The 15,242-nt window shown below is 39.5% G+C and overlaps 1 protein-coding gene across 6 annotated transcripts in view; it reads left to right on the top strand.

Annotated features, from left to right (window-relative positions):
- Positions 1–15,242, top strand: part of LOC122549858 (uncharacterized) — a 127,914-nt gene that overhangs the window by 72,133 nt on the left and 40,539 nt on the right. For all 6 annotated transcript variants that reach the window (XR_015757192.1, XR_015757191.1, XR_015757190.1 and 3 more), the window contains exons 15-20: positions 1,167–1,253; positions 2,746–2,923; positions 6,438–6,495; positions 7,874–7,924; positions 9,365–9,472; positions 10,312–10,411. Coding sequence is in view for 3 of the 6 variants with exons in the window: in XM_087987163.1 (XP_087843289.1) it covers positions 1,167–1,253; positions 2,746–2,923; positions 6,438–6,495; positions 7,874–7,924; positions 9,365–9,472; positions 10,312–10,411 (582 nt within the window). In the remaining 3 variants the exon portion in view is untranslated. The remainder of the gene's footprint in view (positions 1–1,166; positions 1,254–2,745; positions 2,924–6,437; positions 6,496–7,873; positions 7,925–9,364; positions 9,473–10,311; positions 10,412–15,242) is intronic.

Here is a 15,242-nt window from a genome sequence, read left to right on the forward strand (position 1 = left end):
GGTGGTGGTGGAGGGTAGTTTTTCAGACTGGAGGCCTGTGCCCAGTGGAGTGCCACAAGGATTGGTGCTGGGTCCTTACTTTTTGTCATTTACATAAATGATTTGGATGCGAACATAAGAGGTACAGTTAGCAAGTTTGCAGATGACACCAAAATTGGACGTGTACTGGACAGGGAAGAGGGTCACCTCAGATTACAACAGGATCTGGACCAGATGGGCCAATGGGCTGAGAAGTGGCAGATGGGGTTTAATTCAGATAAATGCAAGGTGCTGCATTTTGGGAAAGCAAATCTTAGCAGGACTTATACACTTAATGGTAAGGCCCTAGGGAGTGTTGCTGAACAAAGAGACCTTGGAGTGCAGGTTCATAGCTCCTTGAAAGTGGAGTCGCAGGTAGATAGGATAGTGAAGGCGGTGTTTGGTATGTTTTCCCTTATTGGTGAGAGTATTGAGTACAGGAGTTGGGAGGTCATGTTGCGGCTGTACAGGACATTGGTTAGGCCACTGTTGGAATATTGCGTGCAATTCTGGTCTCCTTCCTATCGGAAAGATGTTGTGAAACTTGAAAGGGTTCAGAAAAGATTTACAAGGATGTTACCAGGGTTGGAGGATTTGAGCTGTAGGGAAAGATTGAACAGGTTGGGGTTATTTTCCCTGGAGTGTCGGAGGCTGAGGGGTGACCTTATAGAAGTTTACAAAATTATGAGGGGCATGGATAGGGTAAATAGGCAAAGTCTTTTCCCTGGGGTGGGGGAGTCCAGAACTAGAGGGCATAGATTTAGGGTGAGAGGGGAAAGATATAAGAGACCTTTGGGGCAACCTTTTCCACAGAGGGTGGTACATGTATGGAATGAGCTGCCAAAGGAAGTGATGGAGGCTGGTGCAATTGCAACATTTGAGAGGCATTTGGATGGGTATATGAATAGGAAGGGTTGGAGGGATATGGGCCAGGTGCTGGCAGGTGGGACGAGATTGGGTTGGGATATCTGGTCGGCATGGACAGGTTGGACCGAAGGGTCTGTTTCCATGCTGTACATCTCTATGACTGTATGACTCTAGTGTTTTAGTTCAAGGAATCGATCCCTCATGTAAGATTGTGTTATTAGTACATGAGCAATCTATTTCAAGGTATTAAGAATATTTTGTAACAATTAATTCTGTTTCAGCTGGTTCTCGGTCAGATTATAAATATTCCCGACGTGATTCCTCGACAAGTCGACACGTCCAGTCTAGAAAAAGAGAAAGCTCTAAAGGTGAAACTTTTTTTTGTGTTTTATAATTATCAAGTAGTTGAAAGTCTGTATTCGCATGCTTCTGAAGATTAACCAAAATATAACAATAAGCAAAACTGGCTTGTTAGCATCAGTGCTGGAAATGTGTTGCTGGAAAAGCGCAGCAGGTCAGGCAGCATCCAGGGAACAGGAGAATCGACGTTTCGGGCATAAGCCCTTCTTCAGGAAGCCCTTCCTGAAGAAGGGCTTATGCCCGAAACGTCGATTCTCCTGTTCCCTGGATGCTGCCTGACCTGCTGCGCTTTTCCAGCTCTGATCTCCAGCATCTGCAGACCTCACTTTCTCCTTGTTAGCATCAGTGGCATGCACTTTGTTTCACCATGATTTATATATGCAGGGATAACCAGAAGGGAAGCCATCCATATCCTGTCCATACTGTTTTCTTTTTCATGTAATATAGGGATCAGAACTGGACCCATTATTGTTGATGTGGTCTCACTAATATTCGATGCAGGGTTACCAGAACTCCCTTGCTTTTGAAGTTGACACTACTATGCAGACATTGCATATTGAAAGTTTTTGTAGATTCAAGTTTGAAAGATCGTGGAAATCCTAGTATTATTTTTCTATAAAACTCAATGAAAAGACACATTGGAATGTTTTTTAAAACAAGCTATTTCTCGGAAATCGTGAGATTCTAGATTCTAGATCTTAGTTACTTGTACTAATTTCAGGAAAAAAGTCCGACTGGGTTAATGGCTGTTTTGTTTGAACAGTATTTGCAGAATTGAAGTTTGTTTTTGGGTGGTCACATGGGGACAGTTTGCTCATCTTGCAATGCTTGGCAGATCAAGGTGAAACCTGATTGTTCTCTTGGAAGAATGACTGAAAAAAGACTTCTCAATATTGTATCTGCCAAGACTGCAGAGACAACCATTCATAAATTGACTTGATCACACATGCAAAAACACCAGATGAACTAACTTTAATACACTCTATCCTTTATTCATTTTGCCTTCAAGAGTAACCACCATTGGCCAGAAGGTGCTTTTTTTTTTAAAGTAAATCTCTCCAAAAGGTAGATTCTGCCCCTCCTCTACATGCACATGTATGCGAGTGTGCACATCTGTGTTTCGGGTACTTTGGGGGTTGGGTGAATATTTTTATTTTTACAAATTGTGTCAATTAATTCTACATAATAAATAATTCTGTGACTGTTGAAGCGATTTGATTGTTGGATCTTTTCATTTTAAACCTAATATAGAGAAAATGTACGATTAGCCATATTGGGACTTGGGTGTTATATTTTTCAGTTTATGTTGTGATACATAGTGGGTCTGGAACACTCTTTCATCTTGACTATAGCAAAATCTTTACAAATTAAGTGTGGTTTGAGTTTTTTTTGGCCTTGCTATAATTTTTAACAATAAAATTGATATCTCAAGTATTCTGTCAAGTAATGTACTTTGTTTTATATTAATTGGGCTGTATTCATTTTTTAAATGTTTTTAAGATACTAAACATTCTGGCGAAGACTGGCGAGATGAATGGCAACGATCGGTTAAGCGAACAAAATATTATAAACAAGATAAAGAAAGAGTAAAAGAAAAAAGTATACATTCTGACAGAGACAAGAAACGGAAAAATAGATCAGATTCTAAAGATGACTACAAGAAAGGAGACAGGTCTAGGTAATGCTTTATGGGAAAGATATTTTTCCTTTGCCTGTAGTACTGTCACTGATATATCATGGTAGCGTCTTAATAGTTTGAGAGGGAAGGTTAAGTGTTGGCTGTATTCAGGCAAAAAGAAGTTTACCACATATGTAAACGTTTGGGCAGTAAACTTGTCAATGATCCAAAATTATCAGTGCTGTATAATTATCCTAGTTACAGTTCTGATTCTTTTGATACAGTCCGAAATTTGGTTTCTTGGGGTCATCAGAAGTGCATCTCAGTAAGAGGTGAAGAACCTACTAGGGAGTCTAAGGAGAAGAATGATACCTGGTGAATTAATTGAAATATTGTAGCGACATATATTTTTTAAAAATACTGCTGTACCTAATATTCCAATGATCTGTAAGTAGAATTTTGCAGTTTTCCAGTTGTGCCAGTTTTAAGAAGACTTGAAAATTGTCTTCTGAATTTGTAAAGCTGCACTGAAATGTGAAATATAGCAGAGCAATGTCTCCTATTAGAATCCTCTCAAACCAGACACTTGGAATGAAATGTAAGAGTAGAGACTGGAAAATGACTGATGTAACAACACCCTTGTTTAAGAAGGGAGGGAGGCAGAAGGCAGGAAACTGTAGGCTGGTTAGCCTGACCTTGGTTGTTGGTAAGATTTTAGAGTCCATTAGGATGAGATTGCAGAGTACTTAGAAGTGCATGATAAAATAGATTTGTGTCAGCATGGCTTAATAATCAAAGGAAGGTAATGTTTGTCAAATCCATTACAATTTGTTGATGAGCTAATGAGCAAGTTAGACAAAAGAGGGCCGGTAGACATGATCTATTTGGATTTGTAGAAGACTTTTGACAAACTGCTGCACCAGCAGTTACTAAATAGGATAAAAGCTCATGGTGTTAGGGGAAAGTTACTGCATGAATAGAAGATTGGCTGACTGTCAGAAGACAAAGCAGGGATAAAGAGGTCTAGTGGATGTAGATAAGATGTTTCCACCAGTAGGATAGGCTGGGACCCAAGAGCATAGCCTTAGAATGAGGGGTTGCCCTTTAGAACTTAGGTTCATGGAGCAAGCTGCTACTGTCCTGTTGCTTTTCCAGTTGAACTCGGCAGTCGTTAGTTAGTAGGTTCTTGTCCACATTTTTGATTGATCATTCTTAATCCCCTTAATTCTCTAAAGTGAAACATTTGGTGCCATAATTGTGACTGAAGTTGACGGAGGGATAATTGGACTCATAACGAGTAGGTCAGTTCCTCAAATTTCTTAATGTTTTAATTTAGATTAAAAAGTCTGGGGAAAATTAATTCTGACATAAGAAACATGATCAGTAGGGCGTTTTGGGACATCAAGTTAATAGGGAATAAAACTGATCAGCAAATACCTCCTGACACAAAAAGCAGATAGACATCTGTCATGCTAATAGGAAAACCTTTAAACGTTTCCTGATCATTCAGTTCAGAGATGTTATTTGACAACAGGTGAGGCTTGATATTTAAGACAAGAAATATGGTCACTGGCAGGTAGTACCTAGAAATGAGTTGTAAGATATTCCATCGATATAGAAACTGTGCGTTTAGCTCTACCAGTGGCTACGGTGGCTCAGTGGTTAGCACTGCTACCTCACAATGCCAGGGACTCTGGTTCGATTCCAGCCTTGGGCAACTGTCTGTGCGAAGTTTGCACATTCTCCCTGTATCTCCTCGGTGCTCCGTTTCCTCCCACAATCTAAAGATGTGCAGTTTGTGAATGGGCCATGTTAACTTGCCTATAGTGTTCAGGGAGATGTAGATTAGGTACATTGGTCAGGCGTAAATATAGGATAATAGGGTTGGGGAATAAGTCTGGGTAGGTTACTCTTTGGAGGTTTGGTGTCTACTTGTTGTTCCACTGTAGGGATTCTGTGATTCTGTATTTGTAAGCCTTAACGGTGAGCTGGAATGTTTTGTTTCTTGGGTGTTCCTACTAATTCCAGCTGTATTCAGCTGATAAACATGTTTAACATTTTGGTAGCAGTCAATTAGTTGCTATTCTGTGATATGTTTGGGATGAAATGATTTGGATGAGAATATAGGAGGTATGGTTAGTATGTTTATGGATGATAGCAAAATTGCCAGTATAGTGGACATTGAAGGAAATTATCTGGGCCAGTGGGCTAAGGAATGGCAGGTAGAGTTTAATGCAGATAAATGCGAGGTGTTGCAGTTTGGTAAGACAAGCCAGGGCAGGACTTAGACAGTTAATGGTAGAACCCTAGAGAGTGTTGTTGAATTGAGAGACCTAGGGATGCAGGTACATGGTTCCTTGAAAGTGGCATCACAGTTAGAAGGGGTGGTGAAAAAGGCATTTGACAACTTGCCTTGGTCAGAGCATTGAGTACGTGAGTTGGGGTGTCATGTTATGGCTGTACAAGATAGTGATAAAGCCACATTTGGAGTTGTGCTTACAGTTCTGGTTGCCCGGCAATAGGAAGAGTTTTATTAAACTGGAAAGTATGAAAAAAAAAGATTTACAAGTATAACTTGTTCCCAAGTTACAAGGAACTGTTGGATAAGTTAGGACATTTTTCCCTGGAGTGTAGGAGGCAGAGGTGTGACCTTGCAGAGGTTTGTAAAATCTCTGGCAAGGTTTCAAGGGATATGAGAACAAATGCAGGCAAATGAGACTAGTTCAGTTTAGGGAACATGTTCAGCATGGACAAGTTGAACTGAAGAGTCTGTTTCCATGCTCTATGACTCTGACTTTATAACTGAAATGAAGAAGAATTTCTTCAGCCTGAGGGTGATTAGTCTGTGAAACCCATTGCCACAAGGCTGTGGAGGCCAAGTTATTGAGTGAACTTAAGACAGCAGGAAAGAGTTCTTGATTGAGAAGGGGGTCAAAAGTTACTAGCAGAAGGCAGCTGAGTGGAGTTGAGAAACTTATTAACTATGATCAAATGGCGTAGTAGACTTGATGTTCCAAATAGCCTAATTCTGCTTATGTGTTATTGGACTTGATAGGACAGATACCTGGAGGTGTTTTCCTCTTGTGGTGGAGACTAGACCTATGGGATGTCGTTTAACTATAAGAGTTATACCTTTGAAGATGGAATTGAGGAATTATTCTTTTCTGAGGGTGATATAGGTGAAATTTTCAAAACAGAAGCTGAGGCATTGAATTTATTCAAAGCAGAATTAGGATTTTGATAGGCAAGGGAGTTGAGGCTTTATGGAATACAGACAGGTAGGTCTGTTCCTGTTCTTATTCCTCTGTCCTCAAGCAGATGTTTCCATGAATCTGAATGGTTGCTGGTTTAATAGGTGACAAAAATGTAAAGAAGACAGCAAAGTACTTTGTATTCTCTTGGTGCAAGCCTTATTGTTCTCTTTCCATTGCAACAAAAGTCAAAATTCTAATGAAAATAGCTATCTTGTTGATTGCTTGTGAGTAATATCCATGTGTTCTTTATATCCTGACCAAATTAACATTCCTGTATCATTCTGAAGACATAAAAATTGTAGTGTTGTTATTTTCCGTAGGAGTAGTAAAGATGATCTTCACAAAGGATCCAGCGTCAGCCAACGGGTATCAGAAAAGGTATGTCAGAAATTTGTAATTGTTTGAACAGTAGACTGATAATAGTTTCCACAGAATTAACTACTGTGTCTTAGGTAAAATTACACTTATGAAGCATTTAATACATGTCTTAATATTCTGGAACTGATTCTGTATTCACCTTAGTGGCCACTTTTAGAGTCACACTGAATTTTATCTTTGCATTTACCTTTAAGTTATAACACTGCTAGTAGTTTGGTGATATGTTTTTGTTAGAAAAATGCTTTTCAGTAAATTGTTGAGGTTTAGCTGCACTCATATAGGCAGAAAACCTGTTCTTAAATGTTTGAGATGTTAAATATATTCAAGTAGGTGTCTTGTTTACCTCTTAATCTGATCATGCTATCTTGTATTCCATTTCCAATTTTAGGTGGGCAGTACGGTGGTTAGCACTGGTGCCTCACAGTGCCAGGGACCCAGGTTCAGTTCCAACTTTGGAAGACTGTGACGTTTGCACAATTGCTCTGTGTCTGCATAGGTTTCCACTGGGTGCTGTGGTTCTTCTAAGCACCCCAAATTTCAGTTTCCCCTTGAACAAGCTCACAATTGTCATTCCTGCTTCTTTTGAAATTCTGGAACAGTTTTCCTCAAGAAATAATCCCCCCCCCTCCAAATTTTCCATCTTTCACTCATGACCTTCATGCCAAGAGTGCCAAATGGGGCTAATCTCACCATCTGTCTTGCTGTTCCACTCACCCTCCTCTTCACCTGTGAACCATAATCCAGTGGTTCATTTTTATCTAACTCTTCACTGTAAAATTGTATTTGATGTTGACTTGCAAATTCTAATGTTTGTTTTATAAATGTTTGTACTGTGTTTCTATCACTTCACTATCCCATTATTAAGTTTTGTTATTTAACTGCCCTAATACTTTTATTAATGTAATAATTAACATAATCATTTTTCTTTCTTCTGACTCAAACTATCTGATTTGTGTTTGTTGTTTGATTTGTTTGTCATTTGGTAAACAATTCAGAATCTGAAATTGACTTGGTCACATCACAAATGTGTAAGTATAATTGTGGTATAAAATAATGGTATAATATGGTACAATTGCTATGGTCGCATCCAGTTGAACCTGAATGTATGTGATCAGCAACTCATTTGATGGTGAGAAATGAGTAATTGGTAAAACTGTACCAAACCATGATAAGCTTTGTTTTCTAAATATTAATATGTTCACTCAGTGGGGAAAAGCACTATATCATGGATGAATTGAACCTGTTCATTTAAGGTCACTCCCAGAAGAACACACATCAGTGTGTTCCATTGTTTCTTTAATGATACTGAGAGTTCTGTTTCAGAAATGGTTAGCAGTTACAAGAATATTGAGAGAAAATATTTCTTTTTGTATTTTAGCATGGACTGTCCAAACAAGATATCATAAAGAAGGAGATTTTGGCATATTTGGTGAGTGCAAAATGGTTCTTTTCATGTTCTCTCAAAACTTTTTAAGAATTTGCCCCTAAGGGAGAACTTTTTCATGCAGAGGGTGATGCATGTATGGAATGAGCTGCCAGAGGACATGGTGGAGGCTGATACAATTACAACATTTAAATTGCATCTGGATGGGTGGGTGAATACGAAGGATTTAGAGAGATGTGGGCCAAATGCAGGCAAATGGGACTAGATTAATTTAGATATCTGGTCAGCATAGACTGAAAGATCTGTTTCCATGCTGTACAACTCTGACTCTAATTACAATTGCATAGCCAGAAAATCCAGAGGGAAGGTGATCCATGTCCTGAGAAGCTAGGCTGTCAATTGAGTGGGGTGCTCAGTTCTGGAGATTTACTTTTCAAAAGTCAAGACTGCCACCTGCCCTCTACAGCTGCACCCATCTTGTCTTCCAGGATCAGCTAACATGGCCTCCTGCTTCCAGGTAGCGCCATGACTGGAGAGGACCAGTGGTGAGGTGGCATTGGGTGCTTGTCCATTAAAGGATAGTATTGCAAAATGGTTTGAAACTTTGTGATGCTGTTTATGTTGAGATCATTATGAGCTAAATATATAAATAAAATTTCATGTTCATTTGTGTAATAAACTTATGTTCTGTTGGTAAAGAATATTTGCAGCCTTTAGTGCATATATTATTGACTAGCAAGCACGTTCAATACTTTAAAAGTAAGTTGACTCTGAGTTGTCAAGCCCGGTTTCATTATGGAATCTGACTTGTCCAGTTTAACTATCAGATGGAATTGTAACATCTTGCAAAAAAGTTCCAAGTCTGCATGCGTTGGTTTTCGGGGAACAGCGGTGAGGGCTATGCCAGTGGGAACAACCAGAGTCCGAGTGCAGTTGTTTTAATGGCCAAGGGCATGGAATGAAGGTTGCTATGGATCAATAGTGTAGCTTTGGAAATGTCTTGTGAATGGGGGTGAGAAAGGGCTGGGCGTGGTCTTTACATGCAAGTAAGAGGGAGAAGGATTTTCTACTAGGTTGAATGTGCTTCAAGGGAGTGAATATCCATGATTGACAGTGGAGGTAGGCAATCCATGTTCGATGGCAAGGCCGAAGGATAGGGAAGGTTATTCAGAGAGCGAGAGAGAGCGAGATTAGAGGATAGAAAGGCACTGAACTCAGAAGGGAGCATCAACAAAAACAAAAGTTGCTGGGAATATTCAGCAGCATCTGTAGAGGGTTAATATTTTGGATCCAGTGACCCTCTTCAACACCCTTCAGAAAAATGAGATTGGGCAGTTACTTGGTAGACACTTAAGGACAGTGAAGTACTGAAGATGTTTCTGAGAAACCTGCTGTAGTGTGTGGTGGGAAAAAATAACGCTGTTAGATAAAAATGGTCATTGATAGTCTTGGCTGGTAAATAATCTATCCTGTATTTTCTTACAGGCCAGTTTTAAAGTTATTAGTGATACTGATGCTGGATATGTCAAGGAGATAATGTACAAACTTAGCAATCGATTGTTGCAGTTTGGTCAAAAGGCCATGAAGATCACGGTAAATATTTTGAGAAAAATCGTAATTTTATGTGATTATTTATCTTTCCCAATCTCACTATAAGTGTACCTTTCCTAAAAGGCAATAACTTATGCTAAGGTTCAGTTGCACAGACTGTAGTATCAAGTAAAATGTCAATTCTTCATGCTTGACCCTAGCCAATAGATGTTGATGAGCTAATTGGTTGACATAAGCAAAGCCTAGTTACATAGAATATTTACAGGTTCAGTGGGAGTCACTGAGCAGAGAGCAGAAGTAAATGGACCACAGCTCTATCCCTTAACTTCTCTTTAGCAATGTTTTGTTTCACCCCTTTGAAATTAGAAACACTGAATTAAAATGCAATGCCAAAACAGCACATTCACTTTAATTAGCTAAATTAACACTGATCCTAGATAATCCATGATTTGTTTTGATCCTTGTCACTCATCACAAAGCTGTATACTGTAGTGTGTATACAATGAGCATTTTCGTTGTTTTAACATTCACCCATCCAACCACAATTTTAAATTGGGTCCCAACCATGCTATTAAGCAAGTTTCTAGTATAGATGCTGCACTGAACTAGTTTGATGTGCCTTTTCTTTTTTAAAAAAAATCATGGTTTATTAAGCTTGTACCTTTGTTTTAAAAAAAAAATCATGTTTGCTGCAGGCCATTGTGATTAGCCAGGAAACAGATTCATGTAACAGAGTTACTGTTAGGCTGACTGTGGGGAAAAAAAAACTGGAAGGGCCCCTGGATTAATTTTTACAGCATCCTGCTGCAAATGTCACATGGTGGGTATGCATCAAGTTCATGGTACATTTGATCTTAAAATAAGTATTCCTTCTTGTTCAGGGTTCTGCTGAGAAGTTAATCAAAGAAACAAAATCCTGTATACCAGATGGAAATTTTGGACGTGACTCTCATAAGACAACAAATTTAGGGAGTTATTCAGGTAATTGGGTTTCAAATGGATGGTCATCTTTCTTTTGTCTTGATGGTGCCTGTTGGTTTATGGAATGATTTATGGATTTTACAGAGTGTTTTAATCCTGGTAGTACCTATTATTGCCTTTAAGGTCCTTAGAACATCAATGTCATATGTGTAATGTATGGTAGATGGAGCTGGAATGCAAGCACTTTTTAAATACTCTTGTCACAACCTCTTTTCTATGATTTATTTTGCTTAAACAGACATGGATATTTATTTTCATGTTGAACATCCTGAGCCTAGTCTTTTAGTTGAACCCCCTTGAAATTACTGTACTTTTATCAAGTCTCATTGGAGAAAGTGAGGACTGCTGATGCTGGGGATCAGAGCTGAAAATGTGTTGCTGGAAAAGCACAGCAGGTCAGGCAACATCTAAGGAGCAGGAGAATCGTCATTTCGGGCATGAGCCCTTCTTCAGGACATTTTCAGCTCCAGTCTCATTGACTGGATCTCACGAATATTTTAGAACGTAAAACTGTAAGCTAGCTTGAATAAAACATCTTTAGGCTTCTTATAGTTTCTGTACTGCTTTCACATGTAATTGAAGGTTGACTAAATGAAAAGGTATGCTAGATTAGTTGTACTTATTATTTAGAGAGATTGACCATGGCATTCAAAACACTATTGGTTTGGTTTTTCTTCAAGTTATCTCTTTGTTTACATTATGTTATTTGAACTGGGAAAACGCGATAAGTAACCATTTATATTTGTTGGATAGTGAGATTCTCTGAGTGCAAAAGGCTGTAATTAAATTTGTTAAACAGTTTGGCAAGTCAAATCAAGGTAGGAGTTTCATGGTGAATGGTAGGGCCTTAAGAAGTACAGTGGAACAGAGGGATCTTGAAATTCACATTCACAGTTCTGTGAAAGTGGAGTCACAGGTAGACAGGGCTGTGAAGAAGGCTTTTGGCACACTGACCTTCATCAGTCAGGGCATTGAGTATAGAAATTGGGAAGTTATGTTACAGGACATTGGTGAGTCCACACTTGGACTATTGTGTTCATTTTTGGTAGCCTTACTATAGGATGTTATTAAACTGGAAAGAGGGCAGAAGAAATTTACAAATACGTTGCCTGGACTCAGCAGTCTGAATTATAGAAAAAGGTTGGACAAATTAGGATTTTTTTCTTTAGAGTGTAGGAGACCGAGGGGGAATCCTATGATGGTGTATAAGATCACGAGAGGCATGGATAGGGTGAATGCAGTGGGTTAGAGAATTGAAGACTAGAGGGCATCAGTTTAAGGATTAGAGGGAAAGAATAAAAGGGAAACTGGGGGCGGGGGGCGCGGGCAATGTTTTTACATAGAAGGTGGTATGCATATGGAATGAGCTGTCAGTGGAAGTGGTTGAAGTTGGTACATTAACAATATTTAAAAGGCATTTGGACAAATATATGGATACGGAAGGATTAGAAGGATGCAGGGCAAAAGTGAGGACTGCAGATGCTGGAAACCAGAGTTTAGATCAGAATGGTGCTGGAAAAGCACAAGTCAGGCAGCATCTGAGGAGCAGGGAAATCGACGTTTTGGCCAAAAGCCCTTCATCAGGAAAGAAGGGCTTTTGGCTGAAACGTCAATTTTCCTCCTGCTTGGATGCTGCCTGACCTGCTGTGCTTTTCCAGCACCACTCTGGTCTTAGAAGGATGCTGGCCAAGTGCAGGGAAATGGGTGAGCATGGATGGGCCTTTTTGGTCAGGATGGACCAGTTTGGGCCAAAGGGCCTGACACCGTGCTGTAGGACTCTTGACTCCTTAATATTGCTTTGCAAATGTTCTGGAATAGTTAGCCCAGGGGGGATGGTCATTTCTCCTAAATCACTGTAGACTCACTTTCCTCCAGTCTGTACACTCTCGTCTCAAATTAATATGGTGTCTATGAGCAAAGATAATTTTGAAAAGTTTGTTGTATTTGCCATAAAACATTTGTCATTTGTTTAGCATCATCAGATAAAAATATTTTCTCTTTGGGCTGAAATTGCCAGGATCCAACTTTGTGACATACTTTATCACAGAAGCCAAACAGTTGGAGGCAAAATAGTCTGAACAGCAATGCCAGCTCAGTATAACAACCCACTCTGGAAAAATGCACTGTTACTCCAACCCCACTACTTCCAGGGTCATCATAAAAGTTAAAGATTTAATCAAATTACTCAAGTCTCCAATACACTATGTGATGAACTCACGTTTAATAGAAAACACTGACCAGATTTTTTGCACTTAGTAGAAACTACTAAATAAATAAGCTCTATCCGCAGGCAAGCAAAGTATGTATTATCAACTTTTAACTCTGTAACTTAAATTCTAAACCTTTAAAACCCCTAATTATACTTTGGAGACAGGAAAAAATAATGAATTGAGTGGAGGAAAAAAAAATTAGGGGAACACTGTTTGATAACACCAGTACACAGGATGTATTCTTTCACTTCTGAAAACTTCTGATCTCTGATCATCTTCTTTCTTAGTCCTTTCAGTTCTTTACTGCTTTACTAGCAAAATCAAGGTTAATGGGAATCAGAGTAAAAATGAATCATACCTGGCTCAAAGGAAGATGGTTATGTTTTGGGATGTCAGTCACCTCAACTCCAGGACATCACTGCAGGACTATCTCAGGATAGTGTCCTAGGTCCCATCATCTATTGCTGCTTCATCAAAGACATTCTCTCCGTTATAAGATCAAGTGGGAATTTTAACTGATTGTACGATATTCAGTGCTATTTCCAACTCATCCAACATTGAAACTGTCCACATACTGATGCAGCAAGACCTGGATAATATTCAAGTTTGGCCTGACAAGTGGGAAGCAATGCCTGATTCCTGAAGAAGGGCTTATGCCCGAAACGTCGATTCTCCTGCTCCTTGGATGCTGCCTGACCTGCTGTGCTTTTCTAGCAACACATTTTTCATCCCTGCACAAATACCAGGCAATAAGAGAGAATCTAACAATTTCCGCTTGATATTCAATGGTAGTATCATCACTTAGTCCCCCACTGTCTACATACTGGAGTTTCCATTGACCAAAAACTGAACTTGACTTCCATGTAAGACCTAAGCAGGTCACAGGCTAGGAATCCTGCAGCAAGTAACATAATGACTCTTCAAAGCCTGTCCACCATCTATCTAAAAGGCATCTTCCTTCCCACCCATCTGCTCCACCTTCTTTTCGACCATCACAATCACCCCCCACCTTTAAGCTACCTATCTCATTCCCAGTCACCTTCTCCCAGTCCCATCCCCCCTCCCATTTATCTCTCAGCCCCCTTGAGTCACCCCTTCATTCATGGTGAAGAGTTTATACTCGAAACATTGACTCTCCTGCTCCTTGGATGTTGCGTGACCGGCTGTGCTTTTCCAGCACTAATTTTTTCTTTGTCAGACCTGACATAAAGTAACATTGTCATGGTTGTTAGATACCAGCCATTATTGCTGTAGAACGATGTTCGGTCAATAATCGTTGACTAAATCATAAGATCATCTGTTATGATTATTTTGTTCATAATTCAGCAGTGTTCAGCTGCATCCAAAATTCCTCCGAAAGAAACAGTTCATGACCGCCTACAGAGGAAATGGAAAATACCCATGCCTATTCAGATGTCGAGGCAACCATTGTACCGTCTTAATTCCAGATAATGACCATCTTTATCAAGAAAATTAATATCTTTCCCTGACTTAGACCATTTGGTTTTGACTTTCACTAATCCTCAACCATTAACATTATTTAGATTATCACTTAGTAGAAGCTCAGTTGGACCAGCTAATTTGTTACCATACCTGAAAAATTAGCAAATCAGTTGGTCTCTCTGGTGAGTAGCTCACCAGATCCTTTAAAGTTAATTCCCCTTCTGCAAGACTCTCATCATCAATTTGATGGAATTCTCACCATAATATTCCTCCTAATTTTTCTTGCCCCGTGATGTCTGTGCACTGCAACAATTTCCAGAAATGAAACCCTTGCCTTGTATGCTGATTCTTCCCAGTGGCTCCACAACTTCAAGGGAATGTCGCTCACCACTTATCTGGATGAGAGCAACCAGATAAAAGTTGCTGTCCAAGGCAAATTTTTGCTCAGTTGACACTTGTGCTACTGCACCCTGCTTCCAGCAGCTGCAACATTAGTGTGCATCCTGTGGAGGCAGTCGGTATGATTTTTAAAATGCATTGAATGAATAATTGACTCTAAACAGTACTTCTTTACCCTTTTTTTATATAATACAAGAACCAGAGCAGAAATGTGGGAACATAATCATCTCCAAATCCCTTCAAAAGTGACTTGTTTCTTTTGACGATCCTAGGTCAGCACCTTCAACCACTCCAGGTTCTAGAATTATAGGACCATAATTATCATAAGGACATAGCTGTTCTGGGAGCTCATTACCATCTCAGGGCAACTAGGAATGGGCATAAACTACCAGCCTGTCTACATCTGAAGAACATGGAAAAAGCAGGTTTCATCCCAGATTTCATTCTTGCCAAAGGTCCCACCAACTGCCATCCCAATGAAGGGGCTCAGTTGGTCAGATTGTGGACTCCCCTGTTTGGTAATAAGTGACTGTGGAGGTTTTCATTTTTAAATAGGTTCAGGACCAATTTTGCTTATTGTTGCAAACTGCTGCCTCCTGAGTGTGGCAGAAAATGTTTTATACTTCCCTGCAATCCACTTGCTTTTTGTTATTGTACAAATATAATAAAATGCAAATAAATGTCTATCCATGAAAATCTATGCAGATGTAAATTCTTTTGCAAATTGTTTCTATTGCTTTTGAGTGAACACATTTTATATTTTGCATTCTACAGATAAT

This window comes from Chiloscyllium plagiosum, unplaced genomic scaffold (genome assembly GCF_037043375.1).
Source record: "Chiloscyllium plagiosum isolate Xiang-an unplaced genomic scaffold, Cpla_swu_hap1 HiC_scaffold_5, whole genome shotgun sequence".
In the NCBI taxonomy this organism is placed as follows: Eukaryota; Metazoa; Chordata; class Chondrichthyes; order Orectolobiformes; family Hemiscylliidae; genus Chiloscyllium; species Chiloscyllium plagiosum.